The sequence below is a fragment of the Syngnathus scovelli genome, chromosome 15 (genome assembly GCF_024217435.2).
Source record: "Syngnathus scovelli strain Florida chromosome 15, RoL_Ssco_1.2, whole genome shotgun sequence".
NCBI classification, from domain to species: domain Eukaryota; kingdom Metazoa; phylum Chordata; class Actinopteri; order Syngnathiformes; family Syngnathidae; genus Syngnathus; species Syngnathus scovelli.
This window is the reverse complement of record NC_090861.1, coordinates 2,406,399-2,420,005: the sequence shown is the minus strand read 5'-3', so window position 1 is coordinate 2,420,005 and position 13,607 is coordinate 2,406,399. Positions and strand designations below refer to the sequence as shown.

The 13,607-nt window shown below is 46.8% G+C and overlaps 1 protein-coding gene across 1 annotated transcript in view; it reads left to right on the top strand.

Moving 5' to 3' along the window:
- The window catches only part of fstl4 (follistatin-like 4), a 48,671-nt gene that overhangs the window by 32,965 nt on the left and 2,099 nt on the right, over positions 1-13,607 (top strand). Inside the window, exons 6-15 of the mRNA XM_049741944.2 lie at positions 828-948; positions 5,355-5,521; positions 6,628-6,748; positions 7,484-7,645; positions 8,543-8,677; positions 8,753-8,779; positions 9,364-9,482; positions 9,980-10,129; positions 10,863-10,970; positions 13,417-13,526. Coding sequence (XP_049597901.1) covers positions 828-948; positions 5,355-5,521; positions 6,628-6,748; positions 7,484-7,645; positions 8,543-8,677; positions 8,753-8,779; positions 9,364-9,482; positions 9,980-10,129; positions 10,863-10,970; positions 13,417-13,526 — 1,220 coding nt within the window. The remainder of the gene's footprint in view (positions 1-827; positions 949-5,354; positions 5,522-6,627; positions 6,749-7,483; positions 7,646-8,542; positions 8,678-8,752; positions 8,780-9,363; positions 9,483-9,979; positions 10,130-10,862; positions 10,971-13,416; positions 13,527-13,607) is intronic.

Below are 13,607 nucleotides of genomic sequence, written 5' to 3'. Positions count from 1 at the left end.
ATGCGTTAAAAAAAACAAAAACAATCCCCGCATTGAAATTAATAAGCGCCTGCCAAATCTGAATAAAACATTGCAAGTAATTAATCTTCTGTCACCTCGCCGCCATTGTTGCCTACACAGCGCTTGGCTGTTTAAAATTAAAAACTCAAGAGTGATTTATGGCTGACTTTTTACTGGCAAAAAATAGAAATAATCTTTGTTTTCTTTTCATTCGGCGGGTTTACTGCGTTGAGATGCTACTGAAGATTACGACGACTAATAATTATCAATGCCGACGTGTCTCTGAAAAGGCTTTAAGGAGTTTAGCCTTGAAATGTAAATACAGACGAATTGCGGTCATCCCTCAAGACGCAGTCACGAGTACGGCGGGGTGGTCTTTACGGCGGGAAAAATTCTCACACTTTGGTCGGGGGAGTGTTTAATGCACGCCCACGGGCAGACCAGACGTTATCTGCGGAACACGCGGCCGTGGCCTACCGCAGGCCCCCGAAATATATAAATTAAATTTGTCACGTCCCTTTAATTCGCCTCGACACATGCGCGGCGGCGCTGTAGACAATCAATTGGAAGAAATAAACCGGGACGGGAGCAGCGAAATCGTGGCTGCCGGACATAAAGCAAAAACGGAAGCGTATGAACTCTTTGCAACTATTTTATTTGCAATTGTACTGACATGACAGTCGATAATTTTTTTCCCTTGTATTCAATTAATATTTAAAAATTATTTTGAATTAGTTTTAATTTGCTGTCATTTTTTGGTTCAAATGAATACATTTTCCATTTTTTTGGAGGTTTTACAAAAAATATATCCTTGTCTCATATGTCAGATCTCCATGAAAGAGCACCTGGACGACAACTTGCTGCACTGCACCATGCAGGACCTGCTGCGCTACGACGACTACAACAACGACGGACACCTCAGCCTGCACGAGTTCTACACCGCCTTCCGTGAGTCAACTTTGAATGAGTCATATTTTGTGGATAGTGGAATAAAGTAGGTCAAATACATTCCAAAGCAGAAAACTCAGCCCAATACCTGCCAAGATGATTAACAATGACAGTATTATTCAATAATGCTCACTCTGAAGTCTGAGAATAAAAAGGCATCGGCCGGACAGCCGGCAGACGCTAATAGCATTATGATGAGATTCAAAACGATGACGTATCTCCTGAGTGACGACGCGCTGCTCTTATTTCATCCACCAAAGTGCCTGCTCACCCGTCTAATCCGCCGCCTGTGAATCGCAGTACCTCTGACACCGCCCGCCTCATCTAATTACATCCCCGCTAATTCCTCGACATTATGAGGACGCAAAAGCTGGCGAAAGCCGTTATAAAAAGCCATTCACAATTTATAGTAGCTCCTTTCTGTGATGTGCTCTTATCAAAACACCCCAAGAATGGAGAAAGGAAACCAACAGACTTGGGAAGTAGCTCATCTGTTCTGAAGGTTGTTGTGAACCTTTTCCGTGAAAATTGTGGCCAAATTCCGACGTGTACGGTCTGAATCAGGCTGGAGGACGCTGCAGACACCGGCGAGTGATGGTGGTGAATTTTAATGCAGCCGACTTGATTTCAACTTTGCATAGCACTTTCCCAACTTTCCCATTATAAAGAGACGGCGGGCAAGGCTCTTAATTGGGATGACTTTTTCCTCCCCCCCCCACGTTACCGTTGTTTTCTCCTTTTTCTTCTTCTTGTCAGTTTCCCTGCTTGTTTACTCCCGTCTAACGGTGGAATTACGGCGCGGTGGAAGCGACGCTGCAGCCGAGGCACATTTGACTAATTAATCACTTGAGCGGCGGGAGATGGCGGAAGGAGAATTACGGCCATGTAGACTGAGAGAGGGCAAATGGAATGTTTTATGTTGACAAAAGTCTTCGGATACCTGGCATTGCTGCAAGAGCCTCATTTTTTATGCTAATTTAATTGCAACCTTTTTTTTTTACACAAGGTTTCCAAATGACCTTAGGACAAAAGTATTTGGTGGGGAATTAATTGCATAATTTGAATTTTAGACACTAGAAAATGAATGGACCTAAAACATTTCCCTGAGGAACGCCTCTTTCTAGCCACTGTTGCTAGTAGCGCTACACCATAATCACGAGTCGAGCCGTGAATTGAAAAAGAGATGGAACAGCTCCAACGCTACAATCACAAATATAAACACCGGAATCCCTTTTATGCGGCGAGGATTGGCTGGGCCCGGTTGTCATGGCAACTGTTGCCTGTCTGTTTAATATCTGAATCATTTATTTTGTGCAACGCTCGCTGTTCCCCCGAGCGGGAGAGGAAACATAAGGAAGAGTTGCGCTAAAGGAAGCGAGCGCATGATCAACAATTAGGGAGGGGTGCGCCGTAGAGCCCGTGCCCGCTCCCACCGCCGCCCGCCCGCCCGCCTGCCTGCTTCCCTCCCTCCGGTACGCACATACTGCGGGCAGATGGAACACCGGAGTCTTTATGTAAGGCGGAGATGAGCACAGGCGGGGCGGGGAAGCAATAATTTACTGGCCGGCTGAATGAAGAAACACAAGCGGCAAACCTCAGCGGCCATCAATTTGTTTTATGGCGGCAATACACTTATTGTGCAGCCACTGTGCAGCGCTGCCGTGCGGGATTTATACACTCAAACACAGAGAGCAGACTCTGCCTCCATGTAAGGAGAGGGGATGACATTACGTGACCTCACAAGAAAGGTTTGTTGAAAAAAAACATACAGGACATCACAAACTTTGATTTTTCACGTCTCCTGTCGTGACGAGTGTGATTCATATCACGTCCAACTTTGTCTTTAGTTGAAAGTCCTCGTCTAAATTTAGAACCTTAATTGAGAGTCCACTTCAATCCTTGCTCGAGACATGCCAGTGACCAAAATCGGATTGGACATGATCTACCGGAAGACAAATCGGGCTTGACGATGGGAAATGCGATTCGGAGATCATGTAAAATCATCTTTCTGACCTCCCGCAGGGCGAAGCGCCCGTCGTCGGACAAATCTTTGGCTATCTCTCGACATTACACGGAGAGTAATCCCACCCGAGACTGCTCCTACGCCGCTCGCTTTTTTTCCCCCCTCCCTCTCGACAACTTTTCGTGTCTAATTAACCGCAGACATGCAAATCCGCGAAGGGGCTCGTGAGAGGCTTTACGTCGACCCCGATAGCTTTTCTTCCACTGCCGTCGTCAGATCTGAAATAATTTCGCTTCCCGGTTTGTACCCAACCTAACCTACGGCATTTAGATCTCAATACTGTCAGTATTCATTTTTCTTTTTTTGCCATCACAGCAGAGAAAGTCATATTTCCCTGCAATACTCTCCAAAGACTTTTTGTTCCCTTCAAGGAAAACATCTGCTCGCTGTGAATTGTCAGCGAGTTGGCCAGATGGCTGGGTTATAGTTGCGCAGTTATGTCTCGACTAAAGTACGGGATTGAAACGGAGGAAAGGGGCTCTTATATAACGCCGGCGTAAAGAGTCGAGAGGGAAGACAAGTGAGCTTATTTGTCAGCTTGCGGCTTTCCAAACAGATAGTGCCTCTGCTTGCTCAAATTTTGAGTTGGGGTGGGCGGGAATTTAGGTCGAAGGTGCCGAGGCTTCCATTTGGATTAAGATGAAGGTTATCTCTCGAGTTATGGCTATGACTGATGGGTTAGGTTAACGGTTACATCCGTTGAGTATGTTCCTTGCCACCTCAGCCTCGAGATAAGCAGTCGTAGCACCGCCTGTCGCTTGGGCTCGCTCTCCACGGCTCACAAAGGCGTTATCACGCGGACAGTTATTTTTCATCCCGGCCCCGTCGGTGAACGTAGCCTGGGGCAATCACGCTGTGAGAAGGCCACATAAAAGAAAAGGCCGGAAAGTCCTAAAAAATGCTGGCGGTATACGTACACTCAATTTGCCACTAACCTGCCCAGATTACGACCCTTGGGTCGGGTGAAACCCGCTCCGACACCTACGCTAGGCTTTTAGATCCCTTAGCTAGCCCTCGCATGAACATGAAAGACCACTTAGCCTGTGGCTGTCAGAAAGAGGCTGGCGGTTTAAGGCTTGGTGCTCCTCTCCTTAAAGATGAAGGATTATCAGGATTGTCGGAGCTCTCGTCACAGTCACAAGAGAGCGAGAGTATCATTTTCATAAATTCAGTCGTTCTCATGCCGCCAAATGAGTCCCCTTGAAAGGAGCCGGAAGATGTTTAGTGGTTAGCGTTAGCCAACTAGCATCCGCTTTGGTGTCTATCCACGCAGAAGGATAAATAAATTGAAGAGCTTGTTGTAAAGCTATTCGAGGCTTCCTCCCGTGACTTGAACCCATTCTGACACAAGGAAGGGACAAATTGCATATCCACAGGCGGACGTTCTCTGTCGCTACGCATGGCCGAGCAAGGATGTCATGACATTATCTTTAAAATGATGCCACCGTTAGTTTCCCACCCTTTTCTCCCGGAATAGTCCGCTCGCACACAAGCTAGTAATTGACCATTCAGGGACTCCGGGAGCTCCGCTAATCAATCAGTGGTGCTAACGGAGAGAGGGAAAGGGAGACAAGATGGAAGCATTTCGAGTTTTGGAGCGCAAGTCCATACCTACGTACGGGGGACTCAAAGGGAATGCAGATTTAATGCAGGAAAATGTGGAATTGATTGAATCGTTGAATTTGGAGGAGAATGTGGAGAAATGCAAAACCAAGTGAGGATATAAAACCACCAGCACGAGTCCGACTCAAAGCCACACGCTAACGCCAAACGATTGACCGGGGTGGGAATACGCGAGCGTGCCCGACGCAAATTGAGCGCGATGGCAGGCGGAGCACGTAGAAGATCTCTGGAGGGATTACTGATGCGGAGAGCCGACGACTCTGTTGTCACCCTTTGCTACGTTTACGAGGCAAAGCGGAGGAACGGACGATGCTGCTGAGGCCGATAACTTGCCGCCCGAGTAGCACACGTTAATGCGCGTCTTAAATGCAATTGCTACAAGCTAGACTTGCCTCTCGCGGAACACGACACAGATCGGAAAAAAATCCACCCTAAGCCATCTCGCCTTCACAGCCGGTCGGTCAACCAACGAGAATAGCTCCTGGTCGCCTTGCGAAAGGTGAACGAAATTCCGTGAACATAAATTTGCCTTAACGAGAAGAATGATATTCAGTCCCGGGCCACGTGCTTTTTTTATTCTGGCGCGGAATCACTCCGGGACAGCTGTTTATCCTCCTCGCTCCGCTGCTAATGAGACAGACCCTGGAGATGTATTAAACCTCGGTCGCCGTTCTGCCTTATCAGCACATTTTCATCACTTCATAATACAATGACTTCCTCCTTAATCACGGAACCAATTCGGGTGGGTCGCTTTTGGCAGAGGTGGTCCAGCTAAGCCTGGCAGAGGACCAACGGGTCAGCGTCTCTGCCGTGACGGTGGGCCTGAGCGCCGTGCTCACCTGCGCTATCCAGGGGACCCTGCGCCCGCCTATCATCTGGAAGAGGAACGGGGTGGTTCTCAACTTCCTGGACCTGGAGGACATCAATGTGAGTTTCCATTTGCGGCCGATAACTTTCCTTTAATTAGGTTACTTTATAACTTCTTGTGTTTATTTTAACAAAAAACAAAATGGCTACACAACAGTTGTAGTTAAAATTGTTAACAACACAAGACGTCCGGGGAAGCCAAGTGGACGTACGAAGTGGCAAATTGCCCCTGGTGGTAAAAGCAATGCATAATCTATTTTGATTACATTCCCGTGCAACTGTTTGTATTTGCATATAAGTGGCAGCGACGTGATTAAGAGCACAGAAACGGAGGGTCTTTTCTTGCCCGGTGATGGCGGGGGACGACACGCCGGTGACACTTGAGCGCGTCGAAGAACAAATCATTGACAACAAGTTTGAATGAAATGATTTGAAAGACTGCTGCCAGCCACCTCCGATGCCCTACGCCGCACGAAAGCCTTGATAGAAAGAACGGACGCGCTGTAATTGCCGCCTGCGTAGGACATTTTGATGAAATAAAAGGTTAACATCCCATTATGCCGGCTGGGTGCCATTTGGAAGCCGCCATTTAGATTTGGCGCACAATGCCAGAAAACGCATTAGTGGCATACCGGCTGTCTTTTTTTTTTTTTTTTTTCCCCCTTTCCTGGCTTTTGTCACTTTGATGCCTCATCTTTCCAATCAGACAGAAAAAATATGATAAAATGTTTTCATCGCCATTGGACGTAATAGATGTCAATCATCCACAGCACGGATTGGTCGGCTCATTTTATTTTAAATGAGAATTGTTTGCCGGCGTGAAGCAAAGATGGGCAAGAGATCCCGCTTGGCAGAAGCGAAAAAAACGTAATCCGCCCCTAAGATGTATGTCGCGGCCCCCCCAGGTGCGCACCGCCGCAACATCCCAGCACCCCCATTTGTCAAGCTAATGGCTGATATATTTTTAACCCTTGCAATTTGTCAGCACCACGGATCAAATTCCCAAACGCCGCTGATTCATGGTCCCGCGATCCCTCCGCCACCCCGCCGCGTTCCATCAAGCTGCCCGGATTCCTCCCGTCCCTCGGTCCCATTCTTCTGCCGCTATTCCCCCGTCGTCCGTTCGGGCCTCGCTTCATTTCCCACCTGCCGTATGTGTGTTGAAGGACTTTGGGGATGACGGCTCGCTGTACATCACCAAGGTGACGACCATTCACATGGGGAACTACAGTTGCCATGCCTACGGATACGAGGACATCCAACAGACGCATGTCCTGCAGGTCAACGGTCAGTACTTTCTTCCCGACTAATCCCTAGTTGGACACATGTCCTTGATTCCTTCCTCCCATCAATTCCTTGCACCTTGCTCCCCAAGTTTCCTCGCTTATTTCCTCGCTTCCTTTCGTTTCCCTTCTCCCTAGCATCCTTACTTGCTCTTGCTCCCTCGTCTCCTGACTTAAAGCTGCATGGCGCTGAATATTTTCAGCAGCACTTTGTCCCCGCATTGCAGTCACAGGCACATTGGGGAAAAAGAAAAGATTTGAAAATGCTTTGCTTTCATAGGCAGTACAAAAGAAGTCAATAAATGTTGGATGAACACACATTGGGGTCTTGAGGGAACAGAGAGATTAGGTTGTTGGTGTCTTCCCAAAAGTATTGTGGTCTTTTCGCTTGGACTCTTTCCTATGCTTATTACAGCCGCTCATCCCTTCCAGTAGACCTGCAGAGATGCCAACGCTATACAAAAAAATAAATAAAAAATGCAACGACTTTGTCAGGCTCTGAGGTGCTTTTGCAAACTGGAGGTGTCATTCATCGTCTACATTCTCTCACAGCTTTCCTCCCCTCGGGCGCCGCCGAGTCGTCCAACATCTTTTTCATGCAGCAGCCATAATAAAGCCCCCCCCGAGCGCTAGGCTCTGCGAATTCATTCCACGCCGCCGTGAAAGTAATTCCGCGGCGCTGGTGGTCTTACCTCCCCCCACATCCCCGCCCCCCCCCCCCCCTCCTTCTCGTTTGCAGTCCCGCCGGTGATCCTGGTGTACCCGGAGACGCAAGCCCAGGAGCCCGGCGTGTCGGCCAGCCTGCACTGCCGCGCCGACGGCATCCCCGATCCCAAGCTGGTGTGGCTGAAGAACGGCGTGGAGCTGCAGCCGCGCTCTGCCAAGCAGCTTGCTCTCAAAGGCAAGCACGGGTTCTGTTTTTGTTTGTTTGTTTTTTTAGGGGTCCACTGTTGGATTTTACGGCCAACTTTTTCTTCATAAACCTTCAGGCCTTGTTCAATTTTAACTACTCTTTCAGCTTCTTATATCGGTTTCAAGACCAGGTTAGATTTTTTTTTTTATTGTGGTTCCAAATGATGGTTTACAGCCCGGGTCAGGGTTTCAAGACCACGGTTTTAAAATACAGTTACGATTTCAAGTCAGCCTTAAATTGCAGTTTGAAGCTTGGCTTAGGGTTTCAGGACACGGCTAAAATTTGTTATTCAATCATTTTGCCTGGTCAAGGTCAGCCGAGGTTATTGAATTTGAATTTCAAGCCTGTTGATGTTTTTACTGGAAAAATGTAAAGTCAGCATTCTGCACAAATAACGACATGTCCATCAAAATAAATCAATTAGTCGAAGGCGCCAAAGGTCTCCAAACAAATTGACATTTGTCATACGGGATTAAAAGCTCAATTAAATTCCCTCGTCACCAAACAGCCTGCAAATTAAGACTTAAAAACACCCCCCACTAATTTAATGAATGGTTAATCCAAAGGCTCGCCAGAAACGAAAATGAGCGTTTGGATGCGATTAAAATGCTTTTCCAGCGTGAGTCATCGCGTGCCGCTATTGGGATCATAAAACAAGATGTCGACAAATGTCAACGACTGGAATGAACATACAGCCTGCGCCGCGCAAATTGCCAGGTGTCTATTGCGTGCAATTAAGCCTAAGTGCTGTTTTTGGACACGATGCCGTTAAGCCAGACAAATGCCATTTCTTTGATTGACACACAAGTGGACAGGAGACATCACGAGTCCATCCAAATACCGCTTGGGAATTTCCATCACATTCCATCCTCGCCTTTCTCTTAGCTAACGGCAGCGAGCTGTTCATCGGCAGCGTCCGCTACGAGGACACGGGCGCCTACACCTGCATCGCCAAAAACGAGGTGGGCGTGGACGAGGACATCTCCTCGCTGTTTGTGGAAGATTCAGCCAAGAAGACGCGTAAGATAAAAATCAAATGAGTAGCCTGAGCTATTCCTCAGCTGATTCCAATGGATGTCTTTTTTTTTGTTACAGTTGCAAACATTCTATGGCGAGAGGAAGGTAAGTAAAAGCTCCTTTTGTATCCATGTGATTACGTCGGGCGAGTGAATGCATATAAATGACAATATATGTTGTCCATAAGAAAAAACAGCTCGCCAGCTTAACCCGCCTCCTCCCCTACTGCCTCGGAGCCTTTCATCAACTGCCTCTCGTGCACAATCAACCTTTTTTTTTTTTTTTTTTTTTTTATCCCGTACCTACCTCTCAGAGCTCCATTGTTGCGGAAAGCATCCAATCCTGTCTGGATGCGGAGTATATTGTAAGCAAAAAAAAAAAAAAAACAACAACACTGCTTCTGTACTGCAGTTTACGGCGCGTTTTACAGTGTAGCAGCTACGGATGCTTTGTGTGCATTTATCAACGGGAGTGTGTCGTTACAAATGGGACGTGCTGACGAGCTGGCAGGCGAGCATTCGCTATTCTATCCGCTGGACCAATTTGAAGCTTGTACAATCGCGGGTTATGTAAAGGGAAAGACTGAAATCAAAAATAAGGTGGACAAAAAAAGTCACTTCCTCGAAACTCTATTCTCACCAGAGCTTTTCTACTTTGGTGTTGATTGATGACCTCATCTTTTGCCGCAGGTCTGAGCGTGGGCAACATGTTCTACGTGTTTTCCGACGAGGGCATCACGTTGCTGCAGCCCAGCCAGTGCGAAATCCGCCGGCAGATCAAGCGCACGGAGAGGATCGTCGCTACATACGTAATTATGATTTTTAAATCTACTACCGGCCATCATGGGCTTTGATTTGCTTTTCTGAAAGGATTATCTCCTGTTCAGCGCAACAGTGCAATGTGTCACCAACTTCCTTTCGTCTAGTCAACACCTCGAAATTTAATGGGATTATTCGCATCGACTGTACACAGTCCATACTCGGATGGGTAAATCCGCTGGGAAGTGGAACAATGGGCTCGAGGTGCTAAAAGTTGCTTGTTCCGTAAAAGGATCGGGCTTTTTAACCGAGCCGCCCGTGATTGTATTAGAGATCAATGGAAACGTAATAAGCCGCGCGTTAGCGAGTTCCTGCCGCAAAAAGCACTCGGTGCACTTTAAACGCTCTCCGAGCACAAGCCGAAAGCCAGCGAGGTGTTTGTCAGCGGGGGGGGAATTGCTGGAGGCGGACAAGAGCGAGGGGAGCTTAGAAACGAATATTTCGGGAAGAGAAATGTAAACGTCTATATGTTGGCCCCCCCTGGCAGGAAGAGATGTGCCCCAAAAGCGAGGGCCCGTCCCCCCAGCGCTGCGTGTGGTCGTCGGCGGTCAACGTGCGCGACAAGTACGTCTACGCGAGCCAGCCCCTCCAGAGCCGCCTGCTGGTGGTGGACATCCAAGCGCAGCGGGTGGTGCAGGTGGGTCACCCAAAACGCCCTCAGGAGTTGATTTCAAAGCTTGCCGGTGGGCATTATCTATGACATTTTTTTTATGGAAAAAAAAAGAACACTAAACTCATGAAATATTTCAACATTGATTAATGTTGAAAAATGCCAGCATGGTTGCAGAGACCCCCCCTTCCCCCCCCGCCGTGCAGCCATGCAGAAGCAGCTTAATGGATCGTGTTCTTCCTGCTTGCTGACCCTTGGTATCTCCTCTCTCCCTTCTGCCTTTTTACTGTAATTCATTCTCCGTCCTCTTTCGGCGAGTCTATAAGGGCCGTCACGGCCGGCGCCGAGCAGCTGAGCACGTTTGGCACGTCTGTGTTGGCATGATGGGACATCTGCTGCCCAACAAAATCAATTCTTGCCAAATGTCAGGCAAAATGTTACATGGACGCCAGCAGAACAACGGGTCAAGACGTTGCTAAGAGGCCCGGCAGAGGTTTTCTTGACCTTTGCTTAACGGCTCAACCAAAACATAGAAATCGTTAAGTACTCGCAGAGTCAAAGGGAGCAGACCTCCCCCAAGGCTTTCTTCTGAATGGGCCTCTCTTGGACTTTCGAAGCCGCTTAGTAAACAGTCTATCATTTTAGCTACTGCTTATTTCTATTTTTAAAACTATTTCCTTCACTTATTTTTTAAATAGAAGAAAAATGCCCAAATTCAATTTAATTTTGACAGATTTTGATTGTGTTTTTTGTTTTGCAGGCCGTCGCGACAGATCCGTTTCCCGTGAAGATGCACTACGACAAGTCACATGACCAAGTGTGGGTGCTAACGTGGGGCGACATGGACCGGACACGACCAACGCTCCAGGTATACCAGAACTTGTCTATCATGAGGGGATGGCAGCCAAGTTTGCCCACTCGGCAATAAATCACAATCACGTTCCAATAATCTCTGACTACCAAATTTCGTACACAAATGAAACTCTGCAGACAACGGCGGCTCTAATCCTCCGAGGGTCGGGGACACGCGGGAAATGGGCCGAGGGGGACGTGGCAGTTCTATGTATAATAGTCACAAACATGTTTACGGCTACGCTGGGTCCCGCCGGAGGCAAAGACGCAATTATAACTGCGGCAAGGCATGGTGTTTACGAGCGTCTGCATGGTTACGACGCCTCGCTGAGGGGTGATACCCCCACCACCAACAAATTGATGACTCTTTGGAGAAGCTTTGCTTCTTTTTCTATTCAGATCAGAAGAGTAAAGCGACTTTTCTCACGTTGCTCTTTTTTGTTTTACATTTCTTTTAACCTTGACTATTAACTAGTAGCACTGAGTTCCAGTCATTTCAAATGTTCACTTTAATACTTGTGTAGAAATGTAGGATCAAAATAATTTGCATTTTAGTCCAAGTTACGGAATAGAGAAAAATGTGTTGGTGTTTTTTTTTTTTAAACATCTGCAAATTCCACACCCAGTATGTTCATTCAGCACAGCCAAAATGGCTAAAAAAAAAAAGGCTTAAATTGTCCCTGGGTTCTCTTAAGGGTTCGGGGTTCTTTTTTAGAGCCAAATTTGGACCGGTCTGCCATCAGACTGCATAATTACATATTTTTATTGTTGACTCATGAACAGTTGTTGTTTAGAATTCAGCGCTTAGGGTCTCAAATGAGGCAGACATTTGTTTTGTTTTTTTTAATGACAAAACAATTCCTCGGCGTGTAATTAAAAGAGCAAAGCGGAATGGCTTTGCATAACAATCAAGGATCCATTTTGGTGAACATATTAACCAGCTTCTTCTGGAGGAGTGTTAAAAAAAAAAAAAAAAAAAATGACAGCGATTGAGAGGATTTCCATCCTTTTGGATGTTCCGCTTTTTTGACGGGAAAGCGTTTTAACCATTATAATCTTCTGGAGTGCAGTTTAAAAAAAAACAAAAAAAAAAAAACGGATGTTTTTGGAACGTTATGATGTTTTGACAGAACAGAGATGTACACTAGCAAGCGAATCCGTTCTGGCATTTTCAAAGTGACATTTCGAGAGAGGATTTTAATTTCTTGGATTTAAAGAAGAGATGCTAGCAAGCATGTGGCTAGCGTGTCAGTTGCATTTTAACCATTAATTTCTGCAATGCGACCAATTCTGGAGATGATTTCATCCTGTTTTGATGTAAATGCAGATCTAGACGAGCCATTCAGTCTCGTTTGAAACCATCAAGTTCATTAGTGCTCCTTTAAAAAGGGATTAGAGATGATTTCCATCTCTTTTTAGCCGCTCTGATGTTTGGAAGGAAACGAGAGACGCTAGCGAGCGACTCAGATGAAAGCCCAGGATGAAGTCTCAACAAAGGGAAGCTGGTGGAAAGAAGCTTAGCGCACCTTGGCCGCGTGATAATACCCGGCGGAACCGTATTAACTCTCGCCATTGTATCCCGTCACCTCCTGCGTTTTCTGCTTGGTCGTCGCGAGTGCTGCTGAGATTTTGTTGAAAAGAAAACGGCTAGGTAAGAGAGGGGGGCGGTTTTTGTTTCGTGTTTTTATTATTTATCAGTTCTTTAGGAGCGAGCGCAGACGGAATGGAGGCCCGCCCACCCCCCTGCTGGGCTACGATGAGATGCTGCAGTGCGTTTGATGCCTTGTTCTTGTAAAAAAAGAAATGGCAAAAAAAAACAAAAAAAAACCAGCTCTTTGTCGAAATGTAGCAGTGGCAGGGGGGTCCAAAATCAAAACTTATTTTACGCTAGAAGTTGTTGCAAAAACAAACTGGAAACTAGGGCAAGACTTATTTTGGCTCATATGTTAATTAAGGGTGAGGCGTTTAGTTTTACAAATATACCATATCTAACTTTTTTCAAACAAATAATGCACATCCAATTTATTTTATTTGTAAAAACTCTTGGATACTGCGCGAGTAAATACTACAATACTAGGCTGTATATTGCATCAAGGACAAAAATGTCTCCTTGCCGTACTTCAACACAATTATTAAAAAAAGTGCTGACTTGGCGGCGGATCAAGTGAAAGATTACGAGACAAGCATCTCAGAATGAGACGTGTTATCGGGGGAAGGCGGTGCGGGGTCGCATTTCATGCGCCGGCGTGGCAGACCTTTACGATGTTTATCGCCGGAGAGACAGACGAGGATGTCACCTCGGGGCGCCATGTGCTTATCTGGCAGGCAGGAAGTGGTGGTGCGCTGGACACGTGTGAAGTACACGCAAAGCCAAAATTATGAAGCTCATAGATATTTGCCCCCCCCCCCCCCCCCCAACCACAGTCATCTTGTCGTCTACTTTCCTCTATGCATTAAAACAGGTAATTCCTCAAGCCAGCATGGGTGAAGTCCATCACGCCATCCGAACCTCCTTCCAGCGGGTCAGCGACTTCTTCATCCCGCCGACCAACCTCATCATCACTCACGTGAGGTAAAAGCCAAAACCCTCCGCATAAATAAAAAAGCTAATGACACTTATTAATCACCGCCAAACGACAGGAAATTAACCTTC